Source organism: Somniosus microcephalus, chromosome 9 (assembly GCF_052327205.1).
Source record: "Somniosus microcephalus isolate GS21.2 chromosome 9, FLI_Smic_1.0, whole genome shotgun sequence".
Taxonomy (NCBI): domain Eukaryota; kingdom Metazoa; phylum Chordata; class Chondrichthyes; order Squaliformes; family Somniosidae; genus Somniosus; species Somniosus microcephalus.
In genome coordinates, this window is record NC_140995.1 from 160,815,396 (window position 1) to 160,836,681 (window position 21,286).

At 42.2% G+C, this 21,286-nt stretch overlaps 1 protein-coding gene across 1 annotated transcript in view; it reads left to right on the forward strand.

Moving 5' to 3' along the window:
• klhl32 (kelch-like family member 32) overlaps nucleotides 1-10,571 on the forward strand; it is a 411,538-nt gene extending 400,967 nt beyond the window's left edge. The window contains exons 10-11 of the mRNA XM_085997427.1: nucleotides 4,602-4,696; nucleotides 5,224-10,571. Coding sequence (XP_085853553.1) covers nucleotides 4,602-4,696; nucleotides 5,224-5,385 — 257 coding nt within the window. The 3' untranslated portion in view covers nucleotides 5,386-10,571. The remainder of the gene's footprint in view (nucleotides 1-4,601; nucleotides 4,697-5,223) is intronic.
• The last annotated feature ends 10,715 nt before the right edge of the window (nucleotides 10,572-21,286 follow it).

The following is a 21,286-nucleotide window of genomic DNA, read 5'->3' on the forward strand; positions in this document are numbered from 1 at the left end:
AGACTTCAATGTAGGGAGCATGATTAAGAAGTTTGCAGATGATACAAAAATTGGTCGTGTGGTTGATGGTGAAGAAAGCTGTAGACTGCAGGAAGATATCAATAGACTGGTCAGGTGGGCAGAAAAGTGGCAAATGCAATTCAGCCCGGAAAAATGGGAGGTATTGCATTTGGGGAGGTCTAACAAGGCAAGGGAATGCACAATAAATGATAGGATACTGAGAATTTAGCGGAACAGAGGGACATTGGAGTGCTGGAGGACTGCTAATGTTGTATTGTTGTTTAAATGTTACAACATTGTCCACAGATCCCTGAAGGTGGCAGGACAGGTAGGTAAGATGCTTAAGAAGGCATATGGGATACTTTCCTTTATTAGCCAAGGCATAGAATATAAGAGCAGGGAGGTTATGCTTGTACTGTATAAAACACTAGTTAGGCCACAGCTAGAATACTGCATACAGTTCTGGTCACCACATTCCAGGAAAGATGTGCTTGCACTAGAGGTGTTGGAGGAGATTTACGAGGATGTTGCCAGGACTGGAGAATTGTAGCTATGAGGAAAGATTGGATAGGCTGGGGTTGTTTTCTTTGGAACAGAGGAGGCTGAGGGGAAATTTAATTGAGGTGTATAAAATTATGAGGGGCCTAGATAGAGTGGCTAGGAAGGACCTATTTCCCTTAGCAGAGAGGTCAATAACCAGGGGGCATAGATTTAAAGTATTTGGTAGGAGGGTTAGAGGCGAGTTGAGGAGAACTTTTTTCACCCAGAGGTTGGTGGGGGTCTGGGACTCACTGCCTGAAAGGATGGTGGAGGCAGAAACCCTCATCACGTTTAAAAAGTACTTGAAGTGCTGTAACCTACAAGGCCACGGACCAAGAGCTGGAAAGTGGGATTAGGCTGGATAGCTCTTTTATGGCCAGCACAGATACGATGGGCCAAATGGCCTCCTTCTGTGCCATAAATTTCTATGATTCTATGATCGGCAAGGCTCAAGTCAGTAGCATGCTGGACTACCCGCCACTCATCTGGGTGGGTGCAGCCACAATGATGCGCTAGAAGTTTGACACCATCCAGGACAAAGCAGTCCTCTTGAATGACACGCCTGCCACTGAACCCAATATCCACCCCCTCCACCACTGGTGCTTTGTTGCACCTGTTTGTACTTTCTACAGGATGTACTGCAGCAACTCCCCAACCTTCCTTCAATAGCACCTCCCAGTACAGCAGCCTCTAACACCAAGAGGGACAAAAGCAGCAAGATCATGGGAACACCATCACCTCCAGGTACCCCTCCAAGTCACACCATCCTGACTTGGACATATACTGCCATTCCTTCATCACCACTGGGTAAACAACCTAGAATTTCCTATCTAATACCATCAGCACAAGGACTGTAGCAGTTAACAGAAAAGTACCAGTATCAACTTCTGAGGGAAAGTAGGGATGGGCGATAAATGGAGCCTTGCCAACATCGCCCACATCCCGAGAACAAGTAAAGCAAATGTATATGTTAGATATTTCAGTATGATGGCTGCTCATCCTTATGGTTGTAACTATAACTGTTTCTGGAATGTGCTGCCTGATTTGGTGGCCTATTTTGGGGGGGGGCAGGGGGATGAGTTCAGATGAAATTCCAATGTTTATCTGGACTACTGTAATGTGATGCAAAGCATTTTCATACTGCATAAAGGAGTATTCAAAATATGTTCTGAATTGGTGTAAAATGCCTCTGCAGATATCAGTGTAGTTACTCCTTTTCATTGATACATTCAGCATGTTTCTAAAAAAAGTCATCACACTGACTTTCCATCGCAATATAGTGAACTAAAGGCTGACTAGAAAATCCAGATAATCATGCTAAGTAATGATTTGGGAATTGCTGCCTGGCTTAATTGCAGTTATTAAACCAACAGCATTGATATTTTACCACCTTTTTAAAGCATTGTTACTGTTGACCAGATCCAGTTTATGCATACAATGTGGCATTAGCTGCATGTTAACATTACTGCCAGTAGATTGTGACCCTTGAATTATAAAAAATGGGTATGAACGTATTTGCATTGGAGAAAATAAAATGGAGGGAGATATGATGCATGTCTTTGAAGTGCTAAAAGCCAAGAATTTTTAAAAGTTACTGTAGTATTAGCAGGTTATTTAACTTAATTGCAGAGCTAGGGGTGTAATCAAGCAAAATTAGAGATGAGAGCCATAGAGTACCAAAAGTCTGGAAGATACTCCTGGCAAAAGTCGTCTTCTTATCGTGTCTACACACTGTTCCCTTTGGGGAACAGTATGAAGTAGTGGAAGGATTTCTGGCCGCGTTAAACGCTCCTTCCGTGACCGTAACCATCTTCATACCAGCCATTAGGGTGGTTAGTCCTATGGCGGGAGGGTTTTATGGGCTCCCACAACCCATACGATGGGGGGGCCACCCACGCCCACGGACGCAAGTATCCCACTGGATGTCAACCCAGAATTTAGAGCCGGAGCTCCGACTTTACTTGCCGGGACTGTCTGGAGCGGGGTTCGAAACCCTACACCTTCTGGCCCAGCGGCGGGGATGCTTACCGCTACGCCAAAGGCCCACTCCCTGGCAAAAGTAATTGATGCTTTATCAATTCGCCCCTTTAAAAAGAAGCTGGGTAGATATCTGATTAAGAACATGATTGATAAAAATATTTGGTGTAACACTGTGGCCCTTTCCTAGTGGACATTATAATCTGTGGAATGCACCAGGTCAGCGTTGAATAGGTCAGATTGTGTATTAGACTAATAAGGATAGTTTTCATGACTAAGATAGAGACTTATTTCACAGAACCTTTTTATCAGTGGTTATTTTCATTCCTCTAGAAACTTATAAGTTGAGTTGAACAAGTCCTCTGCAAATATTTTGCCTTACCTTTTTTTTTCTAAAGGGATAGACATGTTGGGGTATGGCCTTGGAAGAATAGGAAAATGTTAATTGTGGGTAATTCTATGATTAGAGGAACAGACAGCTTTTTTTTGCAACAGTGATTGGGACACCCAAATGGTGAATTGCTTCCAGGTGCCAGGGTAAGGGACTGAATGGAATAGATGGAAAACTTCTTCAAAGGGTGGGGTGGGGGCGAAACTTAGAATTCATGATTCACATGGGAGCCAATGAGATGGAGGTCTTGGAAAAGGATTTTGAAGAGTTAGGTGCTGATTTGCAGGACAACACCACAAGTGTCGTAATCTCCAAATTATTCCCCAATGCCACCCGTTAGGCAAGTTAGGGAGAAGCAGTTTAATCATATCAACGCATGGCTTCAGTGATGGTGTAAAAGAGTGGGCTTCAGATTTCTAGGGCACTGGGACAAGGTTTGGATAGGGGAAACTGTATAGATGAGACAGTCTTCACCTAAACAATGTCTTCATAAAATAGATCAGTGGAAGAGAATTTGGTAAAGGAGGGATAGGGGGAAAACAAGACTTTAAAATAGATAGCATTGAGGGAACGGAAATTAGTGAGGGTGGGAAGTTTAACATAAAATTAAACAAAATAGTAAATTAACAGGGGCATGGAGACCAATAGATGGGGGAATGGAGAGGGGAAAAGCAGTCAACCAAACAAGGTGCCTTTATGCCAATCCTATTACATGTAAAACAGGGGAGCTAGAAGCATTGGGGGTATGATGTGGTAGCAATTACAGAAACCTGGCTGCAGCTAGGACAAAATTGTGAGCTAGATATACCTGAATGTAGATTTTTTTTTTTTTTTTTTTTAAGATGAGATAGGGGGGGAATAGGAAAGAGACAAATGGCAGTATTAATAAAGACCACCAAAATGGAAGTGGAAGAGAACTAAATGAGTGTAATCAGTAAGTATATAATTATAGGTACAGCTAAGAAACAGGAAAGGATGGTTGCTGTATAGACCTCCTAACTAATCAACAGGGAAATGTATCTATACAAAGATCAGGACAACCTATAAGAAAAGTAGCAGATATTTGTCTTAAACAAGGCTAACTTTAAAGGGATTAGGAAGCAATTAACTGTAGTAAAAGTAAGAAGAAAGAAAAACTTGCATTTATATAGCATCTTTCACGACCTCAGGATGTCCCAAAGCGTTTTACAACCAATGAAGTACCTTTGAAATAAAAACAGAAAATGTTGGAAATACTCAGCAGGTCAGACAGCATCTGTAGAGAGAGAAACAGAGTTAACGTTTCAGGTCGATGACCCTTCGTCAGAACTGCTTTTGAAGTCTAGTCACTGTTGTAATGTAGTAAACTGGGGGAAATTGTTAGTTGTAAATCTACAGACTAACAGTGGAATCTATTCAAGAAGGTAATAAGTAGATTACAAAATAAGTATATAGCCATGAAGACAAAAGAGATACTTCTATGGTGATGCAGCAAGGTTTATGAGAGTAAATAGAACCAATACTTATGTTGAAAAGCGATGCTATTGAATAACAGGTAGTACAATCTTTATTTTGGTATTGCACTCTGCTCATGGCCATGAAAATAGCATCTTTTATTTAAACTTCAGGTGCAAATATCCCAACATTTAAGCTAAATTGTAGGTTTTTAGTTGAGTAATCTAACTAATCAGTACCTTTCATTTTTCCACATTAGGCCAAAATGAATCGGGCGTAGCTGTGCACAATGCAAGAATCTATCTAGTTGGCGGGTACTCCATCTGGACCAATGAGCCATTAGCATGTATCCAGGTCAGTAACCTGGTTTATTTCCTTCCTTGCATTTCTTTTATAGGATTATTAATTAAAATATGTGGAAGGGAAGCCTCTTCATTTCTTTTGTCAATTCCTTTATTGAAATTAAAGTTTTTTTTTTACTCTTTAACAACAATCTTCAAGATACTATGGAAAATATTGCATGAAATACACATACATAAATTAAGGAATCTTGATTAGGCTGAATAAGAAGAAATTCAACAACTATGATTAACTAAATTCGTGGCTTGCTCAGTTGTGGAAGTTGCAAAATACGAGCTTGACTAACTGATGTTACAGGATGTTTCAGTTTGGAGTTTAAAAGGTTCCTAAGAACTTGGGTTTAATCACCAAATGTTCAGACTGAATAACTGTAATATCTGTGCATACATAAAAGTTACATAAGTGAAGAACATTATTAATTGTAATTAGGAAATTGTTTTAATGGTGATTTGTGATGAAATATATATTTGTTATAAAAATATATGTGAAAAACAAAAATGTAATTCTCTTGTATTTTTTAGGTATTGGATGTCAGTACAGAAGGCAAAGAGGAGGTGTTTTATGGGCCAACGCTACCATTTGCTTCCAATGGAATAGCAGGATGCTTTCTCCCAGCCCCTTATTTTACATGCCCTAATCTTCAGACACTGCAAGTGCCTCATCACAGGATAGGTGCTATGTGAGGGCATAGAGCTTAAGGTATCAATCCACGTGCAGTGTGAATGGATATGGATATATCTGACAGCAACAGTGGTTTTGATATTTTCAGCATTTTGTGTGACTAGGCCAAAGCCTATATCCACTTGCAACATGTCCCAGTCAAGATCAGGTAGCCTACCTTTTCATGAATGCATTCTAACATACCTTAAATTCTCTATAGGAGTAGCTGTTTGATGTAGCTAGTAACTATAACAACTGCTGCTTCTGTGAGAATACAAGATTTGTTAATACTTTCAAAAGAACAAAGAAAGTCCCAGTTTTATTTGAAGGAGATTATTTGATTCTGTTTACAGAGGCTAATGCTGAATCTGATGTCATACATAAGTCTCTAAGATTACACCAATGTTCATTTTTCTCTCTCGCTTTATGTGGGGAAAGGGATTTCCAACATGTAGTCAATGATTTTAGATAAATATTTCTATTAATTTCCTAACCGTTAGTCATGTTCTTCTAAACGTACAGTTAGAATTCAATACTAGTCATCTTCCCAACTTTGTGTGTCTCTAAGACAGTTATGTAGCCATTCCGTGGTTTATCTCATTTCCCACCAGCAGACTGAAGTTCACTAACTAAACACTTAAAAGGTAAAAATTGCTGCTAGCAGACAAATATTTAACCTGTTCATATGACAATCCTCTAAGATAAACGAGTTAATGCTTCCTCTAAAATGAGGAACGTCCTATAAATAGGTGAAGTGCTCATCTGCTATTATCACCAACAGTAATTTCTACCTTTTTAAATGCTAATTTTATAAAAGTTTTTTTCAGTCCTTAACACAAATTTTATCAAAAGTTTAAAATTAAATCAGCTCTTTCATGGCTCTACATATTTTTCAGGGACTGCTCGGAAAAACAAACATCAAGAACAGATTCTTATCAGTTGGTGCATCACAGTTATTAAGAACCCCATGCAAGTTTGGGGGGGAAGGAATGCATACTGTAGTTAAGTTACTCTAAACCCAGTAAAAATAATGTAAGTAAGCATTGTATGATAGATTTTCCAGTTGCCAAGGCTGGTGCCACCAGCGTGGACTTGGACCATCACTCATTGTGCACTGTGATTTTCTGACCAGCCTTTTAGGCTGGCCTAAATTACTCTTGCACAAAATGTAGAAGAGCTTCATTTTAATATTACCATACTAGTAATGAGATGGAAATCAGTACAGGCAACTTTATCCACTGTTCTCACAGGGCATGTGGTGTGTGATCAGTTCACAGGATTGGGCGTGTACTGAAATAACAGGAATGTATTTAAAAGGTGGATCTTCTGTATTTTAATTTGAAGCATATCTGAAAGTGGTGTTTAACTTTGGATTCACGAAAAATGACATTTTCAGTGTTTTCCTTGGGAGTTTGTTTATTTTTTGGAAGGGTTTGTCCTAGCTTTTGGCAGCAAGGTTTATTATCGCTACAATCAAAATTTGAGCTACGGAAAGTTTAGTAGGTATTCCTCTCTATTTGTGTTATTTGGGGGAGAGGATGAAAAGGATGCAAGGCAGGTTTGACTGCTCCATATGAGGACTTTCCTTATCCAAGCACATCTACTTGGGAATGTGCAAGGGAAATGGCAATGCAGGCTCCGCTACCCCAAGTGTCAGTAACCGAGTTATGCCGTCTGCTGCAATCTGACCCACAGCACAGTATCAGTCAAGGCCTTCATAGCCTCATACTTTTATGCCTCAGGCTCATTCCAAGTTACCGCAGGGCACATCGACACCTTTCATCAATGCACAGGTGGATTGGCCAAAGTCCGGGTGTTGTTGATGCCACCCACTTGGGCATCAAGGCCTGTTTATATAATTTTATGCCCTCATGCACCACAAGGGGATCTACTCCACCATTGTGCAGATGGTCAGTGACCACAACACAGGTCAGATCCTGCTTTCCAGGCAGCAGTTATGATGCCTTCGTTTTAAGAGAATCCTCTGAGCTATTTAAAGGAGAAGGCAGACAACACGGATGGAACAGCTGCGACTGAGGCAATCCTCTTCAGCCCTTATTCATGACACCATTGAGACAGCTATGATACAGCGAGGCCCATGCAGCCACAAGAGTCATTATTGAAACACACTATTGGCATCTTGCAGCTTCAGATGCTTGGACAGTTCAGGGGTGACTTACAATACAGCTTTGCTGGGTTGCCAAAGTTCTCAGACCATTGGTACCAGGGATCAGCTCATGGCTCCTCTCTCTGTTGCCTACAGAGCTTGAAAGTCTCCCTTGTGTCTTGCCTATCAGAAAGTGCAGTCTGATCAAAGCACTATTCAGTATGGTCAAGACTTCCTCTGACATATTCTACTGTTTTGGTTATGAAGTTCAACAGCCTTGGTTGCTGTTGTGCATTGTTTGGACATTGAGGCTGATTTTAACTTGCTTTTAAATTGGTGTTAGCTGGGTAGCAACTGCCTCAAAATGGGGTCGATAGACTTACCTTCCCATTAATGCCAATGCTCTGCCCCCTGCCATTTTTACAGGGGGCTACCACTGAGTGGCTGTACGGCCTGCCTGTTTCAAGCTGTAGGCCCGATTTTACATACAAATCGGGGTCCTGTGTACATCATAGTACAGAACTGGTTGCAGCGTGTGTTGTGCATTCTCCGATCAGTCTTGCAGGCGATACAGCCAAAGAGGCCTTGAAAATGGATCCCTCCTTCTTGCATTCTTCTCAACTGTTTTATTTATTCCATCAGTCAAGATAAATGTGTCTGCTCAGTTTAGGTGAAGGTCATCCCGAAGGTAAAACCTCCCCCCCGTCCGTCCCCCCCCCCCCCCACCCTGTAATCTCTTTGGCATAGGATCTCTATTCTACATCCTCTTAAATCATTGGCTGTCATGTGAACCACGACCTCTGATTTCGCCCCTTTCGATCACAGGATCTTATTCATCCGCATGGTCAAGTTCTGAACCCTGGCACTTGGGAAGCCACACACATTTAGGACTTCCAGATGATCTTGCAGAAGATTCTATTGATCCATTTTACTGTGCAATCCCCTACAACCACAGTGCTACCTTTAATCTTATCTGTTCCCTATTTGCCTTGAGCAACTAATGGCTGCCCTGTGTCATTGGCCTGGTTGTGATTATCATCACCTGCAGTTCCATCCTTATCCACCTTCAGTGCTGAAAATCTGTTGGATAGCTCTAATTTCACAGATATCTTCTAATTCTTTTTACGTGCTCTAGGGGCTATCACCCATCTGTTACTGTTTGCTGCACTGTCTCCCTCTATCTCAGTGGGGACAGCTACATGAAAGGTATCTTCCGGAAACTTTTCCTCTTTTGCTTATATTGTGCAATGTAGCTAGTTGGTCCTTGAGCCTGTCAATTTGTTTCTCAAAGGAATTAATTAGTCGGCACTTCATGCAAGTGTACTCCCTGGATACTTTGCGGATCCAGGATAGCCCGCATCCTGCACGTCACAGATGCAGTAACCTCAGCATCCACAACAGTCATCCCAATTTAGTTGTGGCAAGGATTCTTTAGTTTCAATATTTTTATATTGTGCCTTCAAAGACTAATTCCTCTAACTCATTCTGTTCCACCCCCTTAAAAGAGAAAATTACTTCTTGCTCTGCCAAAAACTTGTTTGCCAAAAGTCTCCAAGTACAATAATAAATATAAAAATTCAAACTTGTAATACACAGCTAACTATTTACAATACTCGATTAAGAACTGATCTTAGGAGAAAGCTGAAATTCATACAAGATGATACATTCCAGTCCCAGCTCTTCAAATACCTCTGCCTGCAGGGGGTGTACCATTTCCCACCCTCTAATTGGCACAATTCCTATTTCTGACATTTTTAGAAGATTATGGTTAGTGCCTCTCTTATCTCTTCCTCAACTTCCTTTAGTGTTCTTGAATGCATTCTGGGTCTGGTAGCTTTACTATTTTCAGTGCCATTCATTTTTTTAAAGTGTCAAAATCTCCAATAGTACCTCATCCACATCCTTCTCAGATACCCCCACAGTCCTACTTTCGTATTCCTCTGTCAAATCTCATAAAAAGCATTTATTAAGCATCTCTGCTATTCTCTTAGTCTCAAGCACATGATGCTCCAAGTAGGCTCACCCTTCTTTTCTATCCTTTTACTTATGTGCTTATAAAAGCCTTTGCTATTTCCCTTTGTGGAAACCTTTCATAATTTTCTTCTGTATTATCCCCCTATATTTATTATGTGCCTCTTTTAAATTCTAATTTTTGATCTAACCTCTTTATTAATGCCTTTGACATAACCCCTTTACATGTAGTCAGAATATAGTTAACCTGTACTTTATCCATTTCATCTTTAAATATCTCCCAATGTTTGATCTGATACTTTTCCAATTAATCTGGACTAGGTCCCTATCATCAGCTGAAATTATTGGAAACAGACCTGGATATATTCTAAGAACCCCTCCTCATTTTGACCACAAACTTTGTCTTAACCCAGTCTAATTTATAAAAAAAAACATAATTCCATTCTTATTGCCACTGCAGATCTCTCCATATTCCCTACAAATCTCATCCTTGTATTCTTTCACGCTATTCAAAAGTCTATAATGTACTTCCAATATCCTCACACATCCCTTACCTCAGTCTGTCTGAGCATCACTGTAATTGTATCCTTAATACTTTTTTCCTTTTCAATCTCTCCTAAAAGTTTTAGAGCTGGGAATATTTAGTTCCCAGTTTTGCCATGACTGAAGCCAAGTTTCTGTCATGGTTACAACATCATAGGGGTGAGTTTCCACAGAGACTCCCCTGCTCATCTGCCATATCCATGGAAAGCATGGGAAAATAGCAGTTACGGCGGACAAGCAGCAAAACCCCACGGAAATTCACCCCGTGTCACCACATTCTAACGAGTACGATAGCAAAATACTGCAGATGTTGGAAATCCGAAATAACAACAGAAAATGCTGGAAAAACTCAGCAGGTCAGGCAACATCCGTGGAGAGAAATTTGAGTTGACGTTTCGGGTTGGACCCTTCTTCAAAACTGGAAAGAAAAGAAACTAGATCGAAGGCAGGGCTGCGATCGGACAAAAGAATAAAAGAAACAAAAGAAGTAAAAGAGATTAGAAGCTAGACGAGATGGTAATAGGCTGAGATTAGGTGTAAAGTGTACTGGCAGGGCAAAAGATAGCTGCCAGGTGTGAGAAAGGAAAGGGGGGGGGGGGGGAAGGAGTGGAACAATTGCAAGAGAAAATGAAATGGGGGCCGAGCTTATGATCTGAAATTGTTGAATTCAATATTGAGTCCGGAAGGCTGCAGAGTGCCTAATCGGAAGATGAGGTGCTGCTCCTCGAGTTTACGTTGAGCTTCCATGGAACAATACAAGAGGCCAAGGACGGTGAGGTCCGAGTGGGAATGGAGCGGTGAATTAAAATGACAGGCGACCGGAAGCTCGGGGTCACCCTTACGGACTGAACGGAGGTGTTCCGCAAAGCGGTCACCCAATCTGCGTTTGGTCTCCCCAATGTAGAGGAGACCGCATCGTGAGCAGCGAATACAGTATACTAGATTGCGAGAAGTACAAGTAAATCGCTGTTTCACCTGGAAGGGGTGTTTGGGGCCCTGGACAGTGGGAACGGGGGAGGTATAGGGGCAGGTGTTACATCTCCTCCGCTTGCACGGGAAGGTGCCAGGCGAAGGGGAAGGGCTGTTTGGGGTGATAGAGGAGTGGACTAGGGTGTCTCGGAGGGAGCGGTCCCTGCGGAATGCTGAAAGGGGAGGGGAGGGGAAGATACGTATGGTGGTACGAAGATACGTATGAAGATACGAGTACCTCTAGTTCCCGGACTCTTTCTTTAATGGTTTGTACATTCATGTATAAACAATGCACCGCTGACCAATTCATACTAATCAGTACTATTTTTCTCTTGTTTTCTTCACGTTTCTTCTCTTGAGCTTCTCCTAACTGCCCTAGTATATATCTCTCCATATCCTCTCCCTTGAGCTTACTATTTTAGTTGCTTTTCCCCTTCACTATACCTATTTGTAACCCCTCCTTATATGCTCTAAAATTTGCTCCTTCTCCCTACTTTACAAATTTAAATCCCTTCCCCATTATTATATTTACCCTCTCTGCAATGACATTGGCCGCTCATTTTAGGTGAAGCCCATCCCAGTTGTAAAGCTTCCTCCTGTCCAGAACTAATCCTAGTGCTCTAGAAATCTGAAACCCTCCCATTTGTCAAGACATGCATTGATGTGTCTGCTCTGCTTCTTCCTAATGGACCTAGTGCTTGGCACAATATTTTTAAAATACTTAACTCCTGAAATTTTCTTTTCAGAAACCTCCATCCTGTTCTTCCATATATCATTGGTTCCAACATGAATCATCCCTTTTCAGAAGCATCCTCATCCACTCCATTATTTTTTGTACCTTGGCAATTGGGAGCTAACATGCCATTTGGATCTCCCAGTCACAGCTACAATAAAGTCTATCAATTTCTCTGATAATAGAATCCCCAATAACTATCACATGACTTTCTCAACACTATTATTTCTTCCTGTCTGTGTAACCATGTGGTCCATGGTGTTGCTCACGATTTGCCTCCGAGTCGCCGTCCTCATCTACATCATAGATATCCAGTACTGTCAACACAGCAGACAACTTCAGTCCTTCTTCACTATCCTCCCCCAAGCCAGCGGATGGTCACCTACTTGCCTTGTTCTGTCTCACTATTCTTCTCTAACTGTGAAGTGACCACCTCCAGCAATGTGTGCTCCTGGGTCCCTTGTTTCCCTCTTGTATAGTGTGAAATGTCTTGACTATTCCTCAAGCTCAGCACTTGGAGCTTAAGCAAGTCCACTTGGGGACACTCCTTATACCTGTGGTTGTCCTGGATGCACACAGTTTTCAGACACTCCCACATCATGCAAGTTCTGCAGAATACTGATTTCCATGATCCTCCAGATTTTTCCATTCAAAGTGGTCAAAAAATGACTGCTGGAGTATGAATAGAGATGTGTTTTGTTTTCTGGATGTTATATCTTTGATGCTACAGACCTAGATGTTGTATAGGATGTTCTGGTAGCTGCAATTGAAGCGCCTGAGATTCTTGACTACAATTCCAGTCTCACCTTGATGTTTGCATGCATGCTTCCCCTAGATGGTGAGTTTTACCATTCTCAGCTGGGTCATCAGGAGGCTGGGGGAGGAGGAAAACCGCCAAAAAATTCTGCCACTAGTTTCATTGACAGTCCTACTTTTCCTGATCAACAAGACTATAGTTTGAATATAGAGGGAAGAAATTAATCAAATGAGCAATATTTTTTCAAAAACTGCTTATTAAAATCATGGTCACAATGCTGATAGTTGGATAAGTAACAATTATTCACTGGACAGAACAGCCTTTTCTAGGAAACCGTCATATTTGAAATGTCGCCAATGTTCCCGTTAAGTCGCGCAGTGGTCTGGAGCTCCCGCACAGGCCGCTTGCCGGCTTTCCAATTGGAATAACCGCGCTTGCACGAAAATTTTAATGGGCCGCGCATCCAAAAAAAACTTACAGGGGAACACTGAATGTCGCATGCTCTTAAATGTTTGTATGGCATATTAATGTGATCTGCAGTATTAGTTACGTGTTTTAGGTCTCAAAAAGCTGAATATATTTTACCTTAAAACTTTAGCAAAAAATTATTGTGGGCCTGTGCAGATATTCCAAATGAAAAGTCTTGTATGTTACACATTTGGAATCAATGCAGCACAATCTATTGCATTGCACACAATTCTCGTTATGATGATGCTGATTTCACAGAAATCAGTAATTTGATATCAGTATGTGTCTGCAGTGTGTACCATCTACAAGATGCACTGCAGCAACTCGCCATGGCTTCTTCGACAGCACCTCCCAAACCCACGACCTCTACCACCTAGAAGGTCATGGGCAGCAGGCGCATGGGAACACCACCACCTCCAGGTTCCGCTCCAAGTCGCACACCATCCTGACTTGGACATATATCGCCGTTCCTTCATTGTGGCTGGGTCAAAATCCTGGAACTCCCTCCCTAACAGCACTGCACCATGTGGACTGCAGCGATTCAAGAAGGCGGTTCACCACCATCTTCCCCAGGGCAGCTCGGGATGGGCAATAAATGCTGGCCATGCCAGCGACATCCATATCCCAAGAATGAATTTTTAAAAAAAATAGAAAATCATTTGAAAGTGGTGATATTGCATTATTGTGCAGCCAACTTTATAAAATTTAAACATTTAAAAAGAACTCAGGTGGCCCACTATACTGTCTTTACATTTCTAATGAAAGAAAAGAGCTGACTATCTCATCAGCTCTTCTATTATTTAAAAGTTTACTGGCAACAAAAGACTGTTGAGTGGAGCTCCAGGCATGTGTTTCAGTGCGCATGTTTTCTTCCACTCAATGGCAGTGTAATCGAGAAGTGTAACCATGGCTGTCCACTTGCATTATTCTTAAAAATGCATCTGATACTGCACCATTTGGTGCCATAGAACTGGGGCTTTTTACTGCACCATTTGGTGCCATAGAACTGGGGCTTTTTTTTTAAAAAGAGGAATGTATAATATTTGATACAAGTCATTGCAGCATTTTTTTTCAAAACCTAAATCCTGCAAGAAGTTTAAAAAACTGACTGAAGCATAAAATTAATTTTTATTGTGCAAATAAGGCAGCACCACTCCTGTCAAGGTGGTTGCAAAAATCCAATAAAGCTGTCGTCTATAACGGGGATCTATGTGGTTAGATTTTTGTCTTCACCTGAACGGTAAACTGGTGGAGCAGATCAACCGCCCGTTACAAAACCTGCCTGATTTCAATGGAATGGAAATGGGGCAGGTTCTAGAATGGGCGGCTGACCTGCTCTGCCAGATTACCGCCCAGGCTGCTCAAATGAAAATCCACCCCATGGTATTTTGTAAATAGTTCTTGGAAAAAGCATTTGGAGTATGACCGGAAGTTACTGTCCTTTTCACATTGTCTTACTAAAATATTCATCGCCTTATCTACTGGTGCAAGAATCAAACAAAACAAAACGGCAGCACTGAAAACCCCAATTGTAGACTGCATCTCATGTTCGAATATTACAAGATTAGAGTATTTTACTTTTATGGGTGAGGCATCACAATCCTGTTCAGTGAAAATACAAAGATAAAGAATGGTTACTGCAATTCAGTATCACTGAATGGTCTAGATTATGTGTTTCAGAAGATGATTCAAAGGCCATCCATGTAATATATCCAACATTGTTTCATTGTTAGTATACCGTGGAAGTTCCATCTGTTGTGGAAAAGGCCATCATACATCCCTTGTGCTCTGGCATTTGTGACTTATGGGGCTTTCACATTCACAATAAAACTCCCATTAATCTATACTGCACGACCTCTGATGCAATACCTTAAATTTAGCCTCATTATTCACCACATTATATAGGATGTGCGTTTTATTCTCATTCAACTTCAATGTATTCACTACTGTTAATTGTGAAAATATAAAACTGTACACTGCAGGTTAATAACAAACATCAGTACTGTAAGGGTTAATCCCAATACTATTAACTGTGTTGAAGCTCAGATTGAAATACAATGATGTGACCAATCAGGACTGTACCAGTGCAGTTGTGTTAGCTACTTGTTATGTAAAGCCAAGGACTATCAACCACTTTTCAATAAATTTTCCTGTTGGAATGGAGGAAACGTCAATCAAGCCTTTGAACAAAACTTTACATGACATGGAATCTATTGTTATGGGCTTCCTTAACAAAAAAACACAGAAAAAAGCTACCTATGATACACATTGTTTGATGCCTGTACAACAGTTTATTATGTAAATAAAGTAACGTGTAATATAATACATTTCAAAAGTATGTTCCTTACTCGTTTTTTTATAGCTGATTTCCAACAATAAAGTATTGGTGACTATCTCTTGCCCAGGAGGTTAAATCACAGGTAGATTTTCAAGTATTTTTATTACAGATACAGGTTTTTGAATTTTGGAAATATTCCCTACATTAAAAGATATCTCCATCAGACCTCAGGTTATATACTTACGCATGGTTGAATCATGAATCTGCACCTTTTAAGAAATGTGTCAGCTGTGGCTCAGTGGGTAACACTCTCGCCTCTGAGTCAGACGGTTGTGGGTTCAAGTCCCACTCCAGGGACTTGAGCACAAAAATCTAGGCTGATATATTCCAGTGCAGTACTGAGGAAGTGCTGCACTGTTGGAGGTGCTGTCTTTCGGATGAGACGTTAAACCGAGGCCCTGTCTGCTATCTCAGGTGGACGTAAAAGATCCCACAAGCTGGATTTTGCCAATGGGGAGCTTTAGGAGGCGGGACACCCACTTGTCGGGTTTCAGTCCCGCCTCCATCAAATTCTGGCCAACCCACTCTATTTTCCCTTGATTGACCTTGTTAAACCCGCCCAGCGGGCTTAGCAGGCCAATTAAGGGAAAGCCGGTTACTGAGAACGTATGACGTTTCATCAGTCAAAAATTTTTGTTGAATCTGTCAAACACTGACATTCTCTAGTTTGATGATTCTTGAATTCAAGACCTCCTCAAACCTCTTTATTTAGCAGAAATTAGATGGTTGTTGCATTGGAGAATGCAACGGCCATCTGTCATCTCTGCCGCGGAGGTGCGAGACTCTCCACATACCCAACTCTTGAAGCCTGCAGGAAGAAACAAAAGTAAGTAAACTTCTACTAACACTTTCCACTTACCTCACCTACTCACCTCTCCACACTTGCACCAATCACTTACCTTCACATTGCACTTTTGCACCCCTCCGATCCCCGCAGACCCACTACTCGCCTCGGTGACCCTGGCGGGGTTCGGAGCCTTCGGGAAGCTCGCACTTCAGGGCTCAAAATGGGGATAATCCTCTTATCTGCCTGTTAACAGGCAAATAAGTGACACTAATCCCCTTCCCGCCTCCAAGGAGATGGGATCTGGCGCGGGTCGGCTACCCGCCTCCTGGCAAGATGGCACGGAGGCGGGTTGGGGGCGGGTTGGCCACCCACCCCCAAATTCTGCCATTTTCCCGGCAGTCCCGCCTCCATACCCGCCTCCCCAGGGCTGGCAAAATCGCCTCCCATGGCGCTATTTCGAAGAAGAGCAGGGGAGTTATCCCCAGTGTCCTGGTCAATATTTATCCCTCAATCAACATCACTAAAAACAGATTATCTGGTCGTTGCTGTTTGTGGGAGCTTGCTCTGCGCAAATTGTCTGCCACGTTTCCTACATTACAACAGTGACTACACTTCAAAATAGTACTTCATTGGCTGTATAGCACTTTGGGATGTCCAGTGGTCATGAAAGGCACTATATAAATGCAAGTCTTTCTTCCTTTTCACGTCAACATAATATTTTCATAAAGCAGTTGTTGAGGTGGGGATGTTTATAACATCTTAAAGTACAACTATTACAGAAAGACTCCAGGTACAGGAGCAAACCCAAAAGGAGGCCCAGAAATTCGAGTCTCCACGGGTGAGTATGCATGGAGTACTCACCCATAGGCCCAACGGAAGTGCCGGTTTCGTGCATGCACTGCGCATGCGCGGGAAACCGGAACTTCTGTTCCCTTAAAGGAAGGGGTTTAGAGGCAGCGCGTGCGCATGGAACTTACGTTTTTTTTCCAGGTTTTCCCGGGAGGTTAAGTCTCCAAGAGTTACAATGTAAAAAGCAGTCGCAAGGCTTGCTTTTAACAAGGTAAGTGGTGAATTAATTAAAATTAAAACTTTTTTTCCACAGGTTTATTATTTTTAAATACTTTAAAGAAAGGTAAGTTTATTTTTAGCCCCGTTAGAAAATTAAATTTTTTCAAAAATTTAAATTATTGTTTAAAATAGTTATTTTATGTAATTTATAGTTATTTTAAAAATGTGATTTAAAAAAAAAAATTATTTGAAGTTTTAGTGATGTTTTGGGGCTTATAGTATTTATAGTTTTGACAGCTCTTCCTGTCAATTTTATGAATGAAGCATTCCCTGCTGCCATTGGCTCTCCATGGCCCATGTGATCCCAGGGGACGCATCAAACTAACTACGCCCCTGGGATACGCAAGCACTGCGCGCCAGCAGTTGGAGGAGGCCCTGGATTGGAATCCCACGTGGGCCCACAGCTCAACGGCCGGCGTGCTAGGTAAGTGCAGGTCGGAGGCTTGCACCCGCGGGAAGCCTCCGACCCAAATTTCTGGGCCACTATTAACTTGTACTAGTAGCATCTGCTGGTCAATTTTAAATGTAAGAACTTTCTGTAATATTTACCCATGGAAGCAGTAATTCTTGAGGTTGAACGCTTTAAACATACTGCCTTGATAGTTATGGATAGGTTAAACATTATAGCCATAAATTCAGGAAATGCAGGATTAGGAACAGGCATAGGCCCCATTTCCTCTTTTGTAGAATAAATACGCCAGCATTATTTAGATGTACTTTCCACTGGAACTGATATTTTTTCTGGTGGTGAACATATTCCTGCCAGTCCCACCTCTTTCAGTGATGTCATGACAGAAGGGTCAGATTTGGGAAGTACCACCACCACCACCACCCGCCCTCAGGATTTGGCTTGTGAGAAAGTGGTAGAGACCCGGTGGAATCATAGAAGTTTACGGCACAGAAGGAGGCCATTCAGCTCATCGTGTCTGTGCCCTGTAGGTCACGCCACTTCAAGTGCACATCCAAGTTTTTAAATGCGATGAGGGTTTCTGCCTCCACCATCCTTTCAGGCAGTGAGTTCCAGACCCCCACCACCCTCTGGGTGAAAAAAGTTCTCCTCAACTCTAATCCTTCTACTAGTTACTTTAAATCTATGTCCCCTGGTTATGGACCACCCTGCTAAGGGAAATAAGTCCTTCCTAGCCACTCTATCTAAGCCCCTCATAATTCTATACACCTCAATCAAGTCTCCCCTCAGCCTCCTCTGTTCTGAAGAAAACAACCCCAGCCTATCCAATCTTTCCTTATAGCTAAAATTCTCCAGTCCTGGCAACATCCTCATAAATCTCCTCTGTACCCTCTCTAGTGCAATCACATCTTTCCTGTAATGTGGTGAACAGAACTGTCCACAGTACTCTGTGGTCTAACTAGTGTTTTATACAGTTCTAGCATAACCTCCCTGCTCTTATATTCTATGCCTCGGCTAATAAAGGAAAGTATCTCGTATGCCTTCTTAACCACCTTCTCTACCTGCCCTGCTACCTTCAGGGCTCTCTGGACACGCACGCCAAGGTCCCTCTGTTTCTCTGCACTTCTCAGTATCCTACCATTTATTGTGTATTCCGTTGCCTTGTTAAACCTCTCCAAATGCATTACCTCACACTTCTCCGGGTTGAATTCCATTTGCCACTTTCCTGCCCACCTGACCAATCCATTGATACCTTCCTGCAGTCTACAAAAGAGAAGCACATCAAGGAGCCCTAGTAAAATTGAAGTCGATGGGAATCCTTAGATAATGAAGCAGTCCATGCCCGCATGCAACAAGACCTGGACGATGTTCAGGCTTGGAGTGATAAGTGGCAGGTAACTTTCGTGCTACACAAGTGTCAGGCAATGACTATCTCCAACAAGCGAGTGTCTAACCACCACCCCATGACATTCAACAGCATTACCATCGCTGAATCCCCCACCATCAACATCCTGGGGGTCACCATTGACCAGAAACTTAACTGGACCAGCCACATAAATATTGTAGCAACAAGGGCAGGTCAGAGGCTGGGTATTCTGCAGCGAGTGTCTCACCTCCTGACTCCCCAAAGCCTTTCCACCATCTACAAGCCTCAAGTAAGGAGTGTGATGGAATGCTCTCCACTTGTCTGGATGAATGCAGCTCCAACAACACTCAAGAAGCTCGATACCATCCAGGACAAAGCAGCCTGCTTCATTGGCACCCCATCCACCACCTTAAACATTCACTCCCTCCACCACCCGCGTACCGTGGCTGCAGTGTGTATCATCTACAAGATGCACTGCAGCAACTCGCAAGGCTTCTTCGGCAGCATCTCCCAAACCCGTGACCTCTTCCACCTGGAAGGACAATGGCAGCAGGCGCATGGGAACACCACCACCTCCAAGTTCCCCTCCAAGTCACACACCATCCTGACTTGGAGGTTTATCGTCATTTCTTCATCGTTGCTGGGTCAAAATCCTGGAATTCCTTCCCTAACAGCACTGTGGGAGTACCTTCACCACACGGACTGCAGTGGTTCAAGAAGGCAGCTCACCACCACCTTCTCAAGGGCAATTAGAAATGGGCAATAAATGCTGGCCTTGCCAGTGATGCCCACATCCGATGAATGAATAAAAAAAAAGCAAGGGACCTAATACTGACCCTATGGAACTGCACTGGAAACAGCCTTCCAGTCCTAAAAGCACCCATCGACCATCACCCTTTACTTCCTGCCACTGAGCCAATTTTGGATCCAACTTGCCACTTTTCCTTGGATCCTATGGGCTTTTAATTTTCTGACCAGTCTGCCATATGGGACCTTGTCAAAAACCTTGTCAACATCCATGTAGACTACATCAAAATGTGCTATCCTCATTGACCCTCCTTGTTACTTTCTCAAAAAATTCAATGAAGTTAGTCAGACACGACCTTCTCTTGACAAATCCAAGCTGACTGTCCTTGATTAATCCGTGCCTTTATAAATAACGATTAATACTATCCCTCAAAATTTTTTACAATAATTTGCCCACCACCAAGGTTAGGCTGACTTGGTCTATCCTTTTCTCCCTTTTTAAACAACGGCACGTTAGCAGTCTTCTGGCATCACACCTGTAGCCAGAGAGGATTGGAAAATGATGGTCAGGGCCTCCGCTATTTCATAGGATTCCACAGGATATACAGCAAACAGGCCATTCGGCCCAATCAGTCCATGCCAGCATTTATGCTCCACTTGAGCCTCCTCCTGTCTTTCCTCATCTAACTCTATCAGCTTAACCCTCTATTCCCTTCTCCCTCATATGCTTGTCTAGCCTCCCCTTAAATGCATCTGTACTATTCGCTTCAACCACTCCCTGTGGTAGCGAGTTCCACATTCTCACCACTCTTTGGGTAAAGGAGTTTCTTCTGAATTCCCTATTTGATTTTTTGGTGACTATCTTATATTGATGGCCTCTAGCTTTGCTCTTCCCCACAAGTGGAAACACTCTCTCTCTGTCCATTCTATCAAAACCTTTCTTAAAGACCTCTATTAGGTTGCCTTCTCTTTTCAAGAGAAAAGAGACCCAGCCTGTTCATCCTTTCCTGATAGGTATACCCTCGCATTTCTGGTATCATCCTTGTAAATCTTTTTTGTACCCTCTCCAGTGCCTCGATATTCTCTATTTCCTCCCTTGCTTCTCTTAACAGCCTGGGATATATTTCATCCGGGCCTGGCAATTTATTTACTTTCAAAGATGCTAAACCCCTTAATATTTTCTCTCACTATACTTATCTAATATTTCACACTCCTTCTCCTTAACTGCAGTGTCTGCATCGTCCCTCTCTTTCGTGAAGACGGAAGCTAAGTATTCATTAAGATCCATACCCACATTTTCCGCCTCCACACGCAAGCTTCCTTTTTGGTCTCTAGTAGGCCTTATTTCCTTCGTTATCCTCTTGCTCTTTATGTACTTATAAAACATCTTTGGGTTTTCCTTGATTTAACTTGCAAATTGTTTTTTTGGGGTGTGGGTCGCACCTCCAATTCCAGCTCTCACAAACACCACCATTCCAGGCCCAGGAATTTTGGGGCCTATGACCTTTTATTTTTTGAGAAATTTGTTGAACTTTCTGAGAATATTGCATCTTATTTTTTAAGAGAAGATGCTTCCATAGCTTTTGAATGTCTCATATTCATTTGTGTTCACCAAGTATATATGACAGGATATTGAAGGCCTAGGTTCAAACTCATCTTTT